Source organism: Amblyomma maculatum, chromosome 3 (genome assembly GCF_055883805.1).
Source record: "Amblyomma maculatum isolate TAMU_Amacu chromosome 3, ASM5588380v1, whole genome shotgun sequence".
Taxonomy (NCBI): Eukaryota; Metazoa; Arthropoda; class Arachnida; order Ixodida; family Ixodidae; genus Amblyomma; species Amblyomma maculatum.
This window is the reverse complement of record NC_139346.1, coordinates 207,444,404-207,464,555: the sequence shown is the minus strand read 5'-3', so window position 1 is coordinate 207,464,555 and position 20,152 is coordinate 207,444,404. Positions and strand designations below refer to the sequence as shown.

The following is a 20,152-nucleotide window of genomic DNA, read 5'->3' as shown; positions in this document are numbered from 1 at the left end:
CAGACGTTTAGAATAATAATATAATTGAATAATTGGTTCACAGGAAGGGAAAGGCACGGTAACTGTCTCACTTGTTTTCTGTGGACACCTGAACCGCGCCGTAAGGGAAGGGATGAAGGTAGGATTAAAAGTGGAAAGAGAGAAAGGGGAGCCATAGTGGAGGGCTACGGAGGAATTTCGACCACCTGGGGATTTTTAACGTGTGCTGACATCGCACAGCACACGGACGTCACCTTGTTTCGCCTCCATCGAAACGAAGTGGCGTCCGTGTGCTGTGCGATGTCAGCAAGGTCAGTTCTGGTCACGGCGGTCGCGTTTCTGTAAAGGAGCAAAACCAAAAGACTCCAGCATGCTGTGCGATGTCATTGTACAGTGGGAGGGTGGCTGCCCTTCGGTGCTGGAAACATATGGACCTTCAAGACTCTGGGCATCGGAGGCTTCTTATCACCGGTGTATCTGTATCTGTTGTGGATTTTGTCAATGCACTCGCCCCCGATTCGATGGCGGACGACAGCTGTTGCGAAGCTGTTTTTTTTTCTTTTTTTTTTTCCTTCTTTCCTTTTTCTCTGATCTCTTTCAATCCCCATCTGTCCGCTGAGATGGTGGCTCAGCAGTTGGTAGTGCCGTGCATTTCCTTTTCCTCCTTCCTACAGTCGCAGCAACAACATATCATCGTACAATGAAGAATCGCAGGTTAGTCGAAATTCACCAGAGCCGTCACCAGTTAAATCCAAAGAGATGTGATGTGGATGTGTTTGAGAGGAAATCGGTCGAACGAATAGCGCCAGGCTCCTTCGCTCGCTCGTCCGGCAACACGTTGCAGGTTGGAGCATAACTATTGAATAAGGCGGTTTATTCAGGGTAGACCAGATTACAAGGCAGTTGCAGAGAAGGCGGTCAGTCCAGAGGCGGCCTAGACTCGGCGCGCTCTCCTTCATTTCTCCCCCAAACGTCCTCTTAAATCAGTTTTCTCGAGATTTCGGGGCACACCCTAAACTCCAATCAGGGTCCAGCTTGTTATGGCCAACTTAAGAATTTTAGAGCAACTTGAATGGACCAATTTCGTGTTGGTGCACCTTTCTCAATTCCTTCTTTAACTCCCTCCTTCAGTCACAGCTCGCGGTTGAGGCGTCCACTAAGGATTAAAGCCCCTCAGTGTTTTCGATGAGCTTTATAAATGAGGCAGTTGCAGCGCCTGCCGTTTCCACAAAATAATTTTAATTAAACAAAAAAATTGGTGGTGATTTTAAGCACGGCTTAAACTTATACGAGCGAAAGCTCTGTTAAGCACGGTTTTGCATGGTTTATCAAGGTTGTACACGGATTTACGGTTCGAATTATGGGAAAGCTAAAGCTTCGCTTCAGGACGCGATAGTGCCTTTAACAACGTCTTCTCATTCCGCAATTTTGTTAATATTTTTAAAATCGGTTTTTAAGGAAAGGAAGGCGAATTATCTGTCTCACTTTTGGGTGAACACTACACTTAATTAGGTGACGGTCGTTCGGGCTCAGCGAGGCGAAATCCGAAGTTACACCCCGAGTAGTCCATAAAGCTCACGCTCTAAAAACAATTAGCTTTCCTCATTACCAACCGAGGTTTGCAAAATGCCACGTTTATAGTTTCATCTCAGCGGAGTTGCTTTGAAATTTATTTTGCTAAATACTCCGGGCTTGCAGGAACACAGCTCCTCGTCAAAGCTAAGCTGTCGAAACCGGCAGCGGTGTGTGCGCAATGTGTGCGCCAAACGCATCCGCTCATCGTGGCGGAGAAACGCGACGCGCCCCCGGCTGCCGCTGTCGCGGACGTCAACCGCGCGCCGCTTGCACGGCTCATCGAGCAAGCCGCACTGCGCCGCCGTCGCTCGCTTGGCTACCGCCGGCTAGCGATTGTATGCTGATGCGCACTCCGAAAGCTGGAAATTGCTACCGAGCTCCCTCCTCCCCGTTACTCTGCCGGTTCGGGAAACTGCAACGTTATATACATACGCTGCGCCGCAGCGTATGCGTGTGGTAGTGTGGACGCGACTGTTTGTCGGTGTTTACCGCGCTGCTGGCACAGACAGGGTCGTAGAGAGCGCGATGACCGCGGGAATGCCGGGAAAGGGTTCGATGGCTCAATCAGGCGCGGCGGTTTGCTTCTTTCGTTCTTTTTTTTTTTTTGCCCCATGGTATCCCCTGTATATGGCGACGGCCCACTTACTATTAGGTTCGTAAGCGGGAAGGGAGTCACTGCCTGGAGTTTGGCTGGAATCGAACCTGATACGTTCACGTGAAACCGTAGAACGCTGCACAGGAGTGTTACATCAGTATGGGAGGATTAGATGGGACTGAAGGAAATGTCGGAATGAAGCAAATGAACGAACGAAGAAATACGCAATTGTTGATTGCTTCAAACCACCAAGCTGCGTGGAATTAGCCTTTCTTTTCCTTTTTTTTTTATTTGCAGTTCCGCCAAATGGTGCAGTAAGCGCACACTTTCGTATGGACCAACACCTGTGTTTCTCTATAGGCACATTAATGGGAGCTGCCTCAAATTTCATTATGAGCCATTTTTCCCCAAAACACGGAGAATCTTTCTCAGCCCTCGGTGAACACCTGGCTGGCTACGCCGTTTCAAGGTTACTTTCTCAGCCCAATGGCGCAGTATCTCAACTTTCACCTATGGGGAGATGGAGCGGGAGTGGCTGCTCCTGGGCCTACGGGGCTGGGATTGGTAGGTCACTGCCGCTTGCGGCAGGGGCTAGCCTGCCATCACATTTTTATCTGTTGTAGGCCGTCATTGCACCCGCTACCGTTTCGGTGGTGGACGACGGCTGTTGTGACGCGCATCTTTCTCTCCATCTTTTTTTTTCTTGCTTCTCTGTTTTCTCTTCTCTCCGCACGAGGCAGCGGAGGTGGCTCAGCGACAGAGTCAGTAGCAGGCCCGTGCATTTTCTTTTCCTTCTTCCTTCAGTCGCAACAACAACTCTCACTTCTGGTAATTCTAGGCACTGTACTTCTGGTGGGCACCTGAATAAGCTTGTTCCGCGCGCGAAAGCTCGTCTCACTTAAACCTTGCCAAGACCGTCGACCGACTAGCCCGAGGCTTAACCAACCGGGAGACAGGATATCTATCGGGAAAAGACGCGCCCGTCGAGCGCCGCGCACATACGCGGAAATAAACTTTTATAGCGAGCTAAGATGCACGTACCCCACCCCTCATCCCGATCTGGACCGGGTGCAAGCCACGACACTCAGACGCCTACAAACAAAGGCCATTCTTAGCCCCTACAGATTATCTTTAATTACGAATGGAGAACACAACCCTGCATGCCGGCACTGCGGTGACGGGACGCAGGCCACAATGTGCCAGCAATCCCCCTCCAAAGACACTCTTGCCAGCTCCCTCAGCGGAGGAATGGGACAAGCTGTTGGCCAGCCCAAGAAAAACCACGCAACTGGTCCTCGTCACGCGAGCTCAAGAGGTCGCCCCCGACTGGAGGCCACCCTGGACTCGCCCCAGCCCGAAATAATTCCTTGCATTTTGTGGCAATAAATGTTGTTACCCCCCCCCCCCCCCCCCCCCACCAGCCCCCCATAAGGTCATCCGTAATGTAAATATAAATTGGTTTACAGAAAATGGAAGGTGCACCATCTGTTACACTTCTGTGCGGACACCCGACTGGGCCGTAAGGGAAGTGAGGATGGTGGGAAAGAAAGAAGAGGAAAGAAGAGGAATGATGTGCCGTAGTGAAGGTCTTCGCAGTAATTTCGACTACCTGGGAATCTTTAACGTGCACTGATATCGCACAACACACGGACGTCTTTGCGTTTCACCTCCGTTCGGTCCAGAAGGTGCAGGTTTAAGCATGGCTGGAACCTTTATACGAGCGAAAGCAAGCCAGCGTTCGTGTCTGTTCACGTTAGCGTTCCAGCATGCAGAATATGGCGCAGCGAGGCTGGGGAGTCTACAGCGGCGACGGTGCAACTCTGACGTCACGCACGGCGCACCCACTGATCTGTGCGACCTTGGCTTGACATGGCGTAGTGAAGCTTTCGCTTCAAAATATACTTCAAAACATGACAGGAGACGAGAGCAAAGCAGCTGCTCTCAAGGTTGCCGTTGGTGGCTACTTTGCGCCAAATTGGATACTGTATGACCCAACCTGGCGATGAAAGTTTAACTTTGGCTCCTTGGCTACTTTTTGGCTACTTTGAAGTTCTATTTTGGCGCATTTACTAGCCGTTTTCATTCTTTTTTTTTGTAATTGCAGATACAATAGTAAGAAAAATGACTACTTATTTGCAATGTTTGCTGTCGCCCTGGCCCTATACACGCATTGTCTGCGCGATGCTGCGCGGAGGCGCGGACTCTATGGTCTCTAGGCGCACGCCGAGGCAATGCCCGTGCAGACGCTGAAGAAGATTTCACTAGTCCCAGTTTATGAGCAAGGGGCCGTGAGAGCGCACTGCTTCCATTTCCTGAGGGAAATGACGGTGCAACTCCAGCAGCGGATTCCTAATGACTCCTCTGTGCTTCGAAGGCTGCATGCTATCAACCCTGACCGCATAGAAAGCACGAAGAGCCGTAAATGCATAATGAAGCTACCGCTGCGTTCTTTTGTATGTTCGTCCATTGAGCTGGAGTCGGAAATAAAACAGCTGCAAACAGTTAGCAGTGAACTTGATTGCGCATCATGTTTGACTTTCTGGCACTCAGCGACATCTTACAAGGACACTTGTGTCGAACGCCCTTTCTTTCCCACACCTGGCGCAAGAAACACGCAATTCTGTCTCTTCCAGTTTCTAACGCGGACGCACGTATTCCCTTGTGTCAACAGACATCCGTAACAAAATGAAGCTGGAATTACGGTGATTCTGCGAATCAAGTTTGGTCTCAGCGTTTAACGTTTAAGCATCGATATTTAACATTACTGCTGAGTCGCTAGATGGAATGGGCGAAAAACACTTGCAGGAAAACAATTTACTATAGATAATCTACGTGCACTGAATAGTTATATATTTCATTATTTATTTTCATGAACTGTGGCATGAAATAAGACCAAGCAAATGAGCGAAACGTTTTGTAATCTTAATATGTAATGTTTATTAAAACTTCTTTCATAAGAATGGTTATGTTTTACTTGGCTATTAATTTGGCGCCGAGTTTAAATGGTGCTATTTTTAATAGAAGCTACTTTTAGCTTCGGCTCTGCTCTTTTCGAAATCCGCCTAACAGCAACCCTGGTTGCTCTTTCGACGACGCGATTGTGATGGGCGGCTTCTTCGGACCGTCCGGGGCTGGGAACTAGGGGCCTTTGGCTGTTCAGAGGCTCTGAAACTTGCAGCGGTACCTGTTGCTTTGCGTACCGCCTTCGCACTCGCCGCTAACTTGGGGCAGACAATAGCTGTTGCGACGCGCGTCTCCGCGTTAGCTCTTCCTCCCCGCATTTCTCTCAACTCTCCCCTGTTCTCGCGAGGCAGTGATGGTGGTTCAAGAGGAGAAAATAGTTTATTCAAGCACTGATATCATTTTGGAAAGGGATGTGGGAATGGCCGCGGCGCTAGATGGAAGTTCCGATTACGGGCCGTCACCGCTGCCCGAGGTCTCTTCAGTCCCCCAACAAGAGTTGTTGTCGGGCTAATTGGCTTGAATCATGTAATGCCATAAAGGCAAGGTCCTGTCGTTGCCTCTGTTTTTTGTGTTGTCTTTTTTGCGCATAGCCTTTATGGCGTTACATTCTTCAGTCCCAACAGCAACAACGTGATAGTCGCATGGAGATAGCGACTAAAGTGGTCTCCGCGCCAGAAATTTGCGGTCCGATTTTATTCGGTTTTCACGCGACACACGCAGCCACCTGTGTTCATGGTTCCTGCATCGGCCAAAATCCTGTACCTAAGTTACAGCTTTTTATTCTGTGCCATGACAGTGGCCGGCGAGACCCGCGGTCGAGCGTCGCATCACCTCCATGACCGGCGAGCGGAAGTTGGGATAGCGGTCGACATCCACGGAGGTCGCGCCCGAATACGCAACGCGGTGAAGCTATCGACCCCACTTTACCCACGTGCCCTTGCTCAATGCGATGAAGCCATTGAACGAAGCTAATTAATGTTCGTGTTAGGCCTCAGTGTGGAAATTAAGTAATCACTAGAGTCGGGTGCACGCAACAGAAAAGCGGCCTTTACCCCTCAAAGGACCGCCACGCTACGCGGTAAACCTGTTAGCGTGACAACGCAGGGCGTGATAGTTGAAATGGAGATCACAATGGCTTAATCGGATTAACCATGGCGTCATGAAAGGCGGTCAATGCTATTGGCTGAACAAGGGCGTTCTTTGACTGGCGTTGTTCTTCAGTTGTATAGTACAAACCACTTAGATAGCCATGCGGCTAAGAACGCCACACGGCTTTGTCAGTCTCCACAATTTAGGAAAAACTATCCGGATGCCGAGTGCATCGGTCTCCCGCCTGTCCGCAACAGTCGGTCTACCAACTACGCTAACGAGATCAGCTGGATGGGCAAGGCCGAAACAACTAGAAGCCGTGCTAGTCTATAGTGCATTTAAGGTAATCCCCATCCCATATAATTAAGTGCTGATAGACACTAATGATCGAGCAATAGCACTGTATTTCAATTTCTCTTCATTTCAGCATAGGATGTACGCAGGTAATGAGAGCAGTAAACCAAAAGCCACGAAAAGGCTTGAAGAAGTAGCTACGGCCCAATGAACTTGACATAGTCTGACACAAAATGAATCTACACAGTCCATGAACTTCTACACACTGCGCACAATCGGGTAGTAAATGTGAAATAAAAGAGGAAAGGAAAACAGGTGAAAGAAAGAAGATTCATGGAAATTAAGCTTAAATATCACGTACTACATATACATAAGTTGTTCTTGCTGTGGTTAAGTGCCTGCGTTAAACAGTGCGTTTCGCGCTTGTTAGCCAGTGAGAAAGCTCGCTCCATGCGTGCGTATAACTATACAACCTATATATGATCACGCGCAGCTATTCTGATCTAGAAGCCAAAACAACAATACGGAGCTCAAAATTGGCCTCTGTAATATACGAAGAGTCCACCAATCGAGGGAAGAACAGTTGCGGAAGAAAGGGATATACTAACAAACAAAAAGCGGCAAGGTAATCAGCGGCGAGTTCTGTGAACCTTGCCTGTTTGCGTTACCTTGTTCTCACCCGAGATATCGCCGTAGTCCGCGCAGCGCCGCAGCCGCTGTGTCGGTATACTGCGCGTCTGAATCTCCCGATCCCATGCGTCACCCTACGTATATCCCAGGGCTGTCTTCAGGGTGTTACCCTGTAATGTCCCCTTATCCGGCCTTAGCCCAGGTCACCATTGACCGCCAACGTCACGGGCCACACGGTCCTGATTTCGCGCTGTCTGCCGAACTGATTCTGACAGCCGGTTGCGCTGAGAAACGAACCGTACATTTGTTGTTGTTTTTTTCCTTCTATTTTATTGACATCAGAAATTAACTTTACCGTTTCCGGAACTTAATGCCTGTAATAGATTCTGACCAACCACGGAGGAAGTGGAGGAAGAAAAACACAGGGGAGGCCGTGACGTCAGAATATCTGTACCTGGAAGTGAAGTATTGATGTTGGCCACCTCGGCCTTGTCGCAGCGCGACTGCGCATGTGCCTTGAGGGCTAAGGGTGAGCAGACGATCTTGCTTAGAGCGTTTCGGCGCTCTGGCATGCGCCGCGAAGGCCAAAGAAAAACAGACGATCGTGTTTTGCATTAGGCCGCCAACAGCTGACGGACGCGAACTCACATCGATCATGAATGAATGAATGAATGAATGAATGAATGAATGAATGAATGAATGAATGAATGAATGAATGAATGAATGAATGAAGCATTGCTATGCCCGACTGCTTGTCGAGTGCCGGCCGCGCACGATAGGAAAAGAACCGCGCCTCCCTTCGCGCCGAAACGTTCACGCGGGTCCATGTGATCACACTTTTCACAAGGTATCGGCCTTCTTCGCGGATGTTATACGGCGGTCATGTAAACGTATTCTCACCTGTGTGTTATTTTTACAGGCTTCCATTGCTCATATAACTGAAACGTACCAAATGAGAACTGCGACATTCCTGCGCTTATCCTAATCGGGGAGCGAGAGCAGTCGCAGGCTTAATTCTGACGTAAGAAGGCTTGCTAAGTGACTAAACGCACTACATTAAAGATTAATCGTGACGGAAACCTCCCACTCTCTCTCCTTGTAGCCCCCCTCAAAACAGGTTACGCAAAGCATCAAGTTTTCAGCTGCAGTAGGGCACCGTGTCCACGACCGCTGATGATGATGCTGATGATGATGCGGCCATTCCCCTTTGTATCGGGGGATCACAAAGTTCTGGATCAGGCCAGGAGAAACGGGTAGAAAAAATTGAGGAGTGAGAGAAAATTCTATGCTAAATGTTCAGTCAAATAGTCCGAAGAAGTAAGAAAGAGAGAGAAAGAAGAAATTTAACAGGCTTCTTTGTTGCGCCACACACGGGCAATCTCGATGTCCATTGGGTCAATGGCCATCGAAATTTTCGAGAACCATCGAGATGTACCACTGTCACACGGCAAGATTGTTCGGAGAAAGGTGACCAAATACTTCCCAGCTCGGCATAATCCACCGGTAGCAACGGCGGAACGACGATGGACGAACATCGATGCGCACTTAGTTTCAGACCTTTCAGATGCATTCATTTCGCGCAGGCGAAGCTGCCATTGCTCCGTGATCGTCTTTGCCGCACTCGTAGCTGCTATCATTGCAGCACTTAATTGTGGGGCCCTTATTGGTCTCGGTTAGGACAAAGCGCGCTCAAACGAGAACATGGGCGAAATGCTGCGGCAGTTCGTTTACATCTGACCAGTGCACCGCACATTTTGCAGAGCGGTGTCATTCTGACTGCCGAAAACCTAACTGATGAATTAGTTAATGTAGCCTAAAATTTTGTCATTCAATCAAAAAAGATTGTTTCTTTGAAATTTCTACGTCTTGTTTTTCCTCATGGTGCATGCGGGTCTGCTCTTAATGGCCCTTGAGACTGTTCATTCGTGAACCTCATTGAACCAATGATGCATCATATTCAGTGCACGTGCGTTAAAGAACCCCAGGTGGTCGAAATTTCCGGAGTCCTCCACTACGGCGTCTCTCAAAGCCTGAGTCGCTTCGGGACGTTAAACCCCCAAACCAAACCAATATTCAATGGTCATTGAAAATCACCGCGTGGGGGGTGGCATCGAATTCGATCTTTATCGACTCAACGGTATTGAAATTGCCCGTATGATAGGGGTATGAGCGCGATATGACGCGTTGCCATGACGGCTCTTAATTTTGTCGCGCCACCAAGTGCCATGATTCCATTCTCAAAACTACCTCACTTCCGCCGCACTTTTTGTAATACCTATTGGAGGGCGAAGCCTCTCCTTTTTCTTCCTCCATATAGGACCAACCTTGAGAGCTTCGATACTTATGGTTTCCGTTTTCCAACATGACGGACCGCGACGACTTCGTGACCAGCGCAGGTACAAAACTGACCGCGAGATCCACCATGATCCTGAACGCGAGCTCGGTACCTTTCGCGACGGCCAGAAGCAGGTGAAGCTTCAATGCTCCAATCACCCTTCGTTTTTCTGCAGTTTGATTAAGCCCTCTAAAAAGAAGGCTTGCGGGTGATCGCTGCGCCAACGGGGTCTAAGCTAAAGCGATCTTCTGTAATCTCTTGGAGCCGCCAACGTTGCCCGCAGCTTCAGCGATGCTTGCTCCACTACACTGCACTTCATATCGAAATCGCATCGGCTGTCGTGCTAAAATTTACCACATTGTTAGCGCATTTCTTGGCTTATGAACGGCGTACGTAAACAGGATTTATGGACAGAGTGTGTCCGCATGAACTGTCAATAGAGAAAAAGCATTGTCGCCACCGGGTGTCGAACCCATACCAGAAAGAATAGATCATGCTTTCCTGGCACAGGCTCGAGAGCAGTTTACTGGTCGATCACGCCTCGTGTAAAACTGCAACATACTCTCTCGCTGTGCTGTAAACATCGCCGTCTTCAACAAGTTCCCACTATTATAGAAAGCATGCATATCACTGCGTGAAAAACGCCTCCTCTCAGTAAATAATCTAGAATTGCATTTCTTCTGCTAGAAAGCTTCAATTTCAGGTCCATCAATGATTGTTGCGGCGTCATAAGCACCGAGGGGCTCGTTCTGTGATAAGCTACTGAACGCCAAATAAATAATGGGACAATTTTTTTTTGCCAGTTTCAATAATAATACCTAATGTAATGGTGGAGATAATTGACTAGAGACTAGAAGAAACAACAACCACATGCGGCCAGTGGGATCCGCCCTCACGACCTTTGAATTTTTTTCCAATTCACGATACACACCGGAAGATAGTGAACTCCGCTCCCTGCCGGTATGCTTGACGGTATCTGAAGTGAAGCAGTCCACACTGAAACGAAGCGGCGTAATTTCTAACGTACGTACGTATTATTCGCGAAACCACTATTTGATAGCACTCTAAATGATTAACATCGAGGATAAGGTAGCGTTCTTGAAGAGTCTAGAAGGGCTGATGCGACGGATGCTTTATAAGAGTAAATAAATATAAATAAGATCTGCAAAAAATGTGTTTTTATTACTTCACCCTAAGATCGAATTTAATTGAATAAAAAGGTAAATGAAGCAGGCAAAAACAAGTGATTTGCTTCGAGAGTGAATCAAACAAAAATTAACAGAAAAATAGTTACGCGAAGACAAGCTTGGTGGCGCGAGCGTCGATGGTTTGAGCAGACAGTGCCTTAACATGGCCCAAACCGGTAAAATCGGTGTACGTTGACGTGTACGCCCAAGTCCGAACGTCTTCTGCTTCGGATTCATGCAGTTCTTGCATTATAACGTGGGGTCTTAGGTCCCGTGTCAAGACCCCCCCTGACGCACTGCAAATAGCGCGGTGTTAACCGATAGAGCAGAACCGGGAACGTGGTCTTAGCAGCTGTCGTTTAAAAAAAAAAAAGTAAGAACGAAAAGTAAGAACGAAAGAGGGATCTTTAGGAGACAAAAAATGCAAGTACAAACAGAAGTCTTCAGGACTCTCACGCAACAAGTTGAGATGAACGATGGTGCTGAGACAGCGGCGGTGACGCGTAGTGACGTCAGCGTCGGAACAATTTCATCAGTGACAGTTGATCGATGCTCGCATGGAATCGGCGGTGCACGACGTCAAGCGAATACTGGGACCAAGTGGTTGGTTTCATATTTAACTCGCTTTTTCTAGGCAGAGAAAAAATGTCATCGGTTATGAGATGAAATCGCAAACTGCATGACACCAAGGGTATCGTAATGGAAACAAAACGAGCGACAATAGTATATGGCTACTATGATTAGCGCCCTGCGGCTTCCGCAGGTGCCCGATGTTTCGCTCCCCCTCAAGGCACAAGTGCATAGAGATAGAGGCTCTACGTGCGGCCTTAGAGGACATGTAAACTTTTTCTGACAATGTTTCGATTAGCAACACACAGTCGAACGTTTAAAAAAAAAACGTAACTAATCGAGCAAATTTGAACACCTTTAGTAAGGCAGAGCTATAAATATTTATTTTCATAGGAACGTCGTTCGGTTATCCATCACAGCATTGTTCTTTTAGTTTCAAGCAGCAGTCACGTGGGTACAGCCATCATGTGGCATCAAGCAACTTGCCAAAATGAAGAGTCTTCAGGTGTGACTGCCGCTGTTCACTTCACATAAGTGAGGGATGCCCAAATACTGCACCACGGGCTACGCGTATGCAAAAAAAAAAAAAAAAAAAAAAAAAAAAAAAAAAAAAAAACAGAAAGAAAGAAAGAAAAAAAGAACTAGGTGAATAAAACCTCGTTTGTACGTATGATGACGGAACAACGTGGCAAGTTACCAAGTTCGCTGCGCGGTTCCATCTGTGTTGCGGACAGTGCCTACGCCGACGGCGCGAAACTTAGGAACGAGCTAAAATAAGAAAATCGAAAGCTCCAAAATGGATTTTAATGAACCAGGCGCTGTACCTGGCCCGCAGGCGTAACAAGAAGTGGGACAAGGGAGAGGGCGGTGAGAGCTCGCGGAACCCAGTTTGAGAACTCTTGCACAACACAAGTTCCGCGACTCAAGCGCTCGCAAGCGTGGGGTAAAAAACGGCCATCCAGATCCAGGAGCTGTCGGCCGCTCTTCTTGTCTTTGCTGGCATTCTAAGACCACCGCCTACGAGCACGGATGATAAAAAAAAAAAAAAAAAAAACAGGGACGCCCTTCTAGTTCACCAGCAGGGCAACGTCGGGCACCGTTACTGAGAGGGCGGAAAGATGCGCAGTAAACTAGGCAGCTTAATGACAGGCAAAAGCTCTAAAACGCACTGCCCTTTTTACCGCAATGTCCCGCGTATCCCTCCGGCAAACAGGCGTGAAATCTGCCGGGCATGAAGCGCAGATGAATTAATAGACGTTTTCCTCTCCGCACATGCAGACGACACGCAGGCGACGTGCACGCGAATGCTCAGAGCAGACGCGTGACGTCGCGACCGCGCCGCGTGCCTTGTTCACGGTCGTGCCTTTCGGTAGCTTCCAAGCTTCGTGCCCGCTTGACACAGTGCGCCCTGGGAGCACGATTGCGGGTCGGGGAAGACCCACGGGACCCGCGTGACTCCGCCGCCGCTTCCACTGTTTGCGAGGATCTCGCTTGTTTCCTCAACCTGCCGCTTCCCCCACCCCATAGATATTAACGCAGAAAGGCGGAATGTGGAAACAAGCAGCGGCTCATTTAGTACAGCACGCTACAGACGAGCGTGACTCGCTGAGTGACTCTTGCGAAAGCACAAGGATTGGTTTGGTCTACGGGGTTTAACGCCCCAAAGCGACTCAGGCTATGAGAGACGCCGTAGTGGAGAACTCCGGAAATTTCGACCACCTGGGGTTATTTAACGTGCACTGACATCGCACAGCACACGGACGCCTTGTTTTCTGCCTCCATCGAAAAGCGCCCGCCGAGGCAGGGATTCGATCCCGCACCCTTGGGAACAGTAGCCGAGCACCGTAACCACTGCGCCACCCCGGCGGGGTACAACAGCACAAGGATTCATAGAATGAAGAGTAACATGGGTGCCGATAAACTATGTGTTCACAATTAACTGATCATTTACCTTCAACCCACCGCAGTGGGGAGCTCTACACGACTCAGACTTCGATGCATCAGTAGATAATATGTACTGCTCTCAGTAATCACGCCTGGCAGAGATTCGGAAGCCGCGAATATATACGCCTGATGCGAACGGCTCAAGCAGTGCCTGGTACAGATGAGCCGAAGAAAATTCGATTCCTGAGAGAGCTATCCCGTCGTCGGCGAATTCTAACAGTGTACGCGGCGATAACCTGCTTTTCCTAAAGAGCACACAGCTGAAAGGGGACTGCTTTGAGAAACCAGCCTTCCTTGGACAATTCTTTGTAGAAATTTATGGGTTCACGAAACTGAGGCGTCACTTTTCATTCAGAGCATACTTTTACTGTGCAAGAGTGATTAATTAAACGCAACTAATACGCAACTTTCTGCAGGACTACGGTCTCGTAGAATGGCGCGATACTCCCTTCTTTGTCCCATTTTTGTCCAGAAATATAGTAACCGTTGTGAGATTCAAGTTTTTGTTCCAAATCGTAAGGAACGGTCAGGCTGCAAAAGCAACCGCGAATATTTGGTCCTGGCAAGCTGACTGATGAGGGAATGCTATGGGTGCTTGAAGGGGTTCCGAAGAAAACTAAGCATATCCCGAATTGGGAAGTACATAGGAAAATATGTCCTCAAATGGGTGCCAGTAAAAGTCCCCTAACCGCAATACAGTCAAGTGTATGGTTGATGAAAGATATTGGTTGGCAGGTGAATGTGCAATACCTGTCAGCAGTTTTTTTTTTTTTACAAGTTTATCTGAAAATTTTTCGGGTCCTAATTTTCGTTCAGTAGGGCGCTGCGTATCGCTATCGTTATGTGCGGTTTTGAAAAGGCGATCATGATGGGTTCAGGCAGATTTGGAGATGTTGCCATAAAAGCATTGTTGTACCAAAGCATCGGCGAAAAATTCAAGAACTGGCTTTAGTGCACCTTTTGAGGCACGACCGAAAATTTCGTATTTCCACAGCAATACTGAACGCTCTCACTTTCTTGAAGCTTGACGACGTCGTTGAGTAAATGAATGAAATGTATAATGATATCCAAATACAACCGCTCCACTCCTTGTCCATGAGTGTTTTTGTATCTGCACCCTGGCCAATCGATCGTCATGGGTGTGTATCATTACGACTGAGGGCATCATGGTCATCAGAAACGAACCATGAAATACTATAGTTAAACCTGGTTAAAACGAATTTCTAGAATGTGCGCCATTTTTGTTACGTGCACCCATAACAACGCAGAACGGTAAAATCGATCGAATGGAAACACCTTGAATGCTTTTATAGTAAATCCGCATTACTCGAAGTCATAGAAGCGGTGAAACATTTCGCGATAGTGCTGAGAGCGCGGTGTTACCGCTGCAGCAACCTCCACCTCCACGGGCAGCCTTGTGATGTTCCGCACTAAAACATTTCAGGCTGTCGCCGACCTAATCTCAACCTCACTCCTTGAGATTGAGGTCGGTGACAGCCTGAAATTTTTTTAGTGCGGTCAGGAAATCGGACCGCGGCCTGAGCGTACCACCGCGGTGACCCTTGTGTTCGGTTGTTGGGTCAGTGTATGAGATTTCCTCGCTTATTGTCTTTCCGTGCAGCTTCCATCACTTGACAGACGCCATCTATAGCTGCACTTCTCTGTTGCGACATTTCAGTGATTGAACCTAAAGTCCCTTAATTGAACCTTGTTCCTCCGCTTGCAGTGGCATGGAGCAGGTGTGGCAGGCAGAGTTCCAGAAGCTCTTCTCGCAGTACGTGCCCCAATCCTGGTACCTGCTGCCCGTAGTGCAGCGCCCCATCGGCGTCAACTGGCAGACGTTCGTTGACTCAGCCAAAGTGCGCTTCTGCTGCGAGGTGCGCCTTCTTCCTTTAGCGCGCTTGAAATTGCACCTCGCTGCATGCCCTCTGCATGCGTACATGTTCAGTTAGCGACTCTTGTCCGTCGAATTTAAACAAGCAACTAAAGAAAAATGGAAGACAATGGGGAGAGGGAGGGGGCAATTGTTTAATACCGAGTTACACCATTGGCAATGTGCTCAGCAGTACTGGTTCGGCTCGTGGTTTAGGTCAACTGTTCGATAAAAAAGTCAACGGTCAGGTCATGGTTAGTCACGTGGTTGTGAAGTCCGAGACAGCTTAGCTGATCAGAGCGACGGTATTTACCGTCACGAGCCTAAACAGTCAGAGCGAGACGGCACATACAGTGTACGATGCTAAGGCAATGTTTAATGACGCATTTCGCATTAATGACGTCACTAAACGCCTCGGCCAATTATAGCGATGGCACAAAATGATGTCAAGAAACTGATTAAACAAAAATCAATTCGACAGCCGCGCAGTTCGGATGCTCGGCTTGGGTGACCCTATACTTCTCACCATATTAAAATATCGATTATTGACTGAGTACTCTCTGCTGCCCCGACGCTTTCGCAATATATTAAATTGTCTTTCTTTCTGGATTAATTACTCCATCCTCAGATCCATGTTTCTTGAGGTGCGGCGCACTGACAAAACAGAAATTACGCAATAAAATATCTGGATACCGGAAACTTATTGCCTGCGGTGACTCCGCGTGAAGCAAGGCAAAAAAAAAAAAAAAAACTAAATGAATAATAAAGAAAACAGACTGCAAAGGAAAGAGAAATGGGAACAGTAGAAAGGTCAATTAGGGGTGAAGTTGAGAAAGCCGCAGGAAACATAGGCAATTGACAGCAGCTGATCGAGGCGGCATTTTAGCCGGGAGACCTTTGATGTCGCGATTCGATGGAGGCCAAACTAGGGCACTTCTTTCTCCCTTCACTCCCATATTCCCCCTTCAAGGCGCGGTTCAGGTATATCGGTATATATTAAAGGAGCAGGTTGACCCAAATGCAGAGTGTGGCGTCGACGCTTCTTTAGTACCCATTACATGAGGATGCGCAGCTTATCCGCCACCATTTGCTGCCAACTCCATCTCTGGAGTGGGAGGCCGTGCTGCGCTGCCCTGACCTTGACGTCCAGGCCCAGGTCACCGAGTGAATAGATCGCCGCCAGGACGCAGTTCTACTGGCCATATGGCACTGCTGTAAGAAATTACTAATAGGAGAATAGAAGGACGACCCAGAAAACTGGTTCTCGTTTGGTCACCACCTCACCAGGAACTTAGAGTTCATTGACTGGTGTCTCAATAAAGTTGCTTCTCTCTCTTCACCCCTAAAGTCGATGAACATAAAAGTTTACCATCCATTAGGAGTCCGCATAGAAGTGCGACAGATAACGCGCCTTTCCTTTCCTGTAAACCATTTTACATTTTTAGCTTCGTTAGAATAAAACCAACGCTAATCCCGTCCCTCGGTGTTGTGTAGGAGTGCGGCCACGGCTGGACATCGATGAAGGGGCGCATCTCGTTCTGGTTCCTGCTGACAAGCCACGGCGAGGGCCTGGTCACATTCAAGCTGTACGGCCAGCAGTGCGACAAGTGCAAGGTGGGCCGCTACGAGCCGGCCATGTGGTACCCGGAGGAGGTGGTCAAGGTCAGCGGCCGCTTCTTTAGGCGCTGCTGCCTCGCGGTGACGGCGAAAACTAACCGATACAGGGACTTGATCAACACAGCCATTTCTAAAATAAACGAGACATGCGAAAATTAGGTCGGAATAGTGATCGATACGCGAACGTATAGTTCCTACTAGCATATAGCAGCCAAGCACGTCATGTGGCGAGGTACCATGCACTTGTTGTGCCGTTTCACTTTTACCTCAACCCGTGAGCAGATGGATCGACATATATTGATGGTGTAATTACAGAAACACAGCACAAAAATGTGCGATGGATGAAATTTACAGCCCTCGCGAGCGCCGCCGCCACTGGCAAACTATCGCTGGTGGCACTGTGCGACTACTCTAATGAAGTTCAATCTCGGCACGGGTGCCTGTAGTGCCCGCGCCTCCGCTATTTTGGCCCCCTAATTTCTCCGTGCATTACTGCCAGCACGATAATGGCGACATGTGATCGCGCATATATGCTTGTGACGGTGCACCGATAGGTTTGGTCTGAGGTTACGCGGGAACCTTACCCAGTTAGCTGTGCCTGCAGAGAGATACGCGCAACATCCTACTCAGACGGCACAAGGAAAGATCCGAAAAGAGGCTGATACTAACGCGTTAGCATAAACGGTCATGCGAATGAAAACTTGGGATACCGCATCTATCGGCGTACAGTGGCTCCCAAAAATGTGGAAGCAGAAAATAGCACACAAAATTATGGGGGTTTAATTAAGCATGGCAGTGATAGAGCGAAAGCTGAGTGTTGTAGCGATAGCCTGTTTAACACCCGCTTTTCAATCCGCGGTTTTTCATAATTTTCAATTAGGTTTCGTGGAACCTTATGCTTTTGAGTGCACTCCACGGAATTGTGGACACCTACACCTAATCAGGTCAATATTCATATTTTTTCTTGTATATTGTACACTGGTTTATAAGAAAAGAAAGGCGGTGTATTTGACCTTCAAGGTTGTTCAAGGTGAAAACCTGCGTGACGCTGACGGCTCCTTAATTAGGGAAGGAACAAAAGTGGACGCCACGGAATTGTGGACACCTACACCTAATCGTGTTTTCATTTTTTTCTTGTATAAATTGTACGTTGGTTTATACGAAAGGAAAGACGCAGTATGTGTGTTTGACCTTCAAGGTTGTTCAAGGTGGCATCACACAACCCAGGGCAGCCTCTCCGTTTTTTTAATTGGTTCATAGCAAAAGAAAGGCGCAGTATCTCTCACACTTGTTCTGTGGACCCTGAACCGCGCCGTGGGTAGGAAGGTGTGAGTGAAAGTGAAAAGTGCGGTACAACCTCGGTGGATATTGGTGCCACGGGGAAATCGCTGCATCGCGGCCAATGAAGCTTTCGCTTCAAAAACTGTTATAAACCAGTCAATCAGCCCCCGTTTTTATAATTGGTCGACAGGTCAACTGGTGGGAATCGACCAGTAGGAGCGGGCCTAGCCGATCGGTTTGTGACAGATTTGTGACAATTGCTGTAATGCGATCATTGCGAAATTCGCCACCAGGGACAGAAGCATGCCGCTATTACATCACAAAAACTATCACTAAAGCATGATATCATAGACTCGCGATCGAGAGACGCCAAAATGATCCTGGGCCTAGACCTCACCAAGGCCTTCGACAAAGTCAGGCACGAGGCTATCCTCGAAGGGCCCGATGTGCTCGGAGTAGGGGAGAGAACGTACAGTCGTGCGCAAAAGTGGTATACACCACTCAGCCAGTTACATAGCTCGGGAAAAATGCGTAAAAATGCCGCCTAGCGACAGCGCACGCGACAGCGACGGTGACACATGCATGTGGATAAAATGGGGCAGTGCCACCATTGTTCCGATCACAGATATCTGTTGCTAGATGAAGTTGGCACGCAGTTTTCGCGAGCTCCGCCACCGGCTGAGTGTTGTATACCACTTTTGCTCACGACTGTACAACTACATAAAAGACTTCTTATCGGGCAGAAAAGCCTGCATGATATTTCAAAATTTAGAATCTCCTACGATAGAGTTAGGAAGCGAAGGCAAACCGCAGGGCTCAGTGTTATCGCCTTTCCTATTCAATGTGGCAATGAGAGACCTCCCGGGTAAAGTTAACCAAATCAAGGTGCTAAATTTTAGCATGTATGCGGACGATATTAACCTCTGGATTAACCATGGGAGCGATGCCAGTACGGAGGAACGCCTGCAGGCAGCGACCAACATCATTGTCGATTGCGCGGCTAAAAGGGGACTTTCGTGCTCCCCGCATAAATCTGAGTTTTTCGTTTATAACCCAAAGTACCTCCGCTGCAAGAATGGCGGGGAGTTTCATATTCAGGTGGAGGGCAAACCGGTGCCAAAAGTAGATCAGATCAGGATTTTGGGGATGGTCATTCAATCCCACGGCCATAACGTCGAGGTCCTGAAAAAATAAGAAAGTTACGCGATGCAAACCCCCGGGCTCTTGAGGAAGGTCGCCACTAAAGGAAGAGGCCTCAAGGAGAGAAATTTACTAAACTAATCCAGGCATACGTAACAAGCAGAATCAGTTACGTCACGCCCTACCTGGACATCAAGGCCGGCGAAAAAGAGAAGTTAGACTGCCTGATTCGAAGATGCGTTAAGAAGGCGCTAGGATTGACCAAGGGTACCTCGAGCGAACGACTGCTCGAACTCGGGGTGAATAACACGTGGGCAGAATTGGCGGAGGCAGTGCGAGTCTCCCAATTAGAGAGACTAAGCACGACCGAGACGGGCAGGGTAATCCTTGCAAAAGTAGGCCTCAAGCCAGACAGAGGAGTTCAAAAAAAAGTCACAATAGTGAAATCAGGAATGCCTTGGTAGTCCCCCCTTCCCTAGGAATATGCATTCAGAATTTAATGTCGAAAGAAGGGCCAAACGAGCCGAAGCTCTAGAGCGACGGTTCAAGAACATGGGAGCAAAGGAAGTAGTCTATGTTGATGCGGCAAGTGGCAGAACAGGTGCGGCGGTAGCTTCGGTAGTCGATGGCCGAGGGGCACCGGTATCCGCGGCAGCCATCAGAGGCCGCAACATAGAGACTGCGGAGGAAGTTGCGATAGCGCTAGCTTGCGTAGGAACAGAAGCCAAGTTCATAATTAGCGACAGCAAAACTGCCATTCAAAATTTTGGGAAGAAGAGGATATCGCAGTAGGCGGCCAAAATCCTCACCCAAAGAACGATAAATAGGAAAATTCAGATAATTTGGACACCCGCTCACGCTGCCGTCCCTGGTAACGAGGTGGCTCACGCGCTCACGAGCTAGCCCGAGCTCTCTACTTCCGGGTAGCCGTCGAGCCCCCCGAACAGCATACTACGAGCGTCAGCAAAATTACGGGGAAATCATCGACCATAATAAATTGGGACGTAGACTGGTACCCCCGCCAGATGTTAGGCTAATAGAGAAGCTGTCGCGTGGAGGCGGCTACAAACTAATACGTT

At 48.5% G+C, this 20,152-nt stretch overlaps 1 protein-coding gene across 1 annotated transcript in view; it reads left to right on the top strand.

The window, feature by feature from the left end:
* Nucleotides 1–20,152, top strand: part of LOC146197540 (receptor-transporting protein 4-like) — a 63,884-nt gene that overhangs the window by 37,435 nt on the left and 6,297 nt on the right. Inside the window, exons 2-3 of the mRNA XM_084599438.1 lie at nucleotides 14,889–15,039; nucleotides 16,530–16,697. Coding sequence (XP_084455564.1) covers nucleotides 14,889–15,039; nucleotides 16,530–16,697 — 319 coding nt within the window. The remainder of the gene's footprint in view (nucleotides 1–14,888; nucleotides 15,040–16,529; nucleotides 16,698–20,152) is intronic.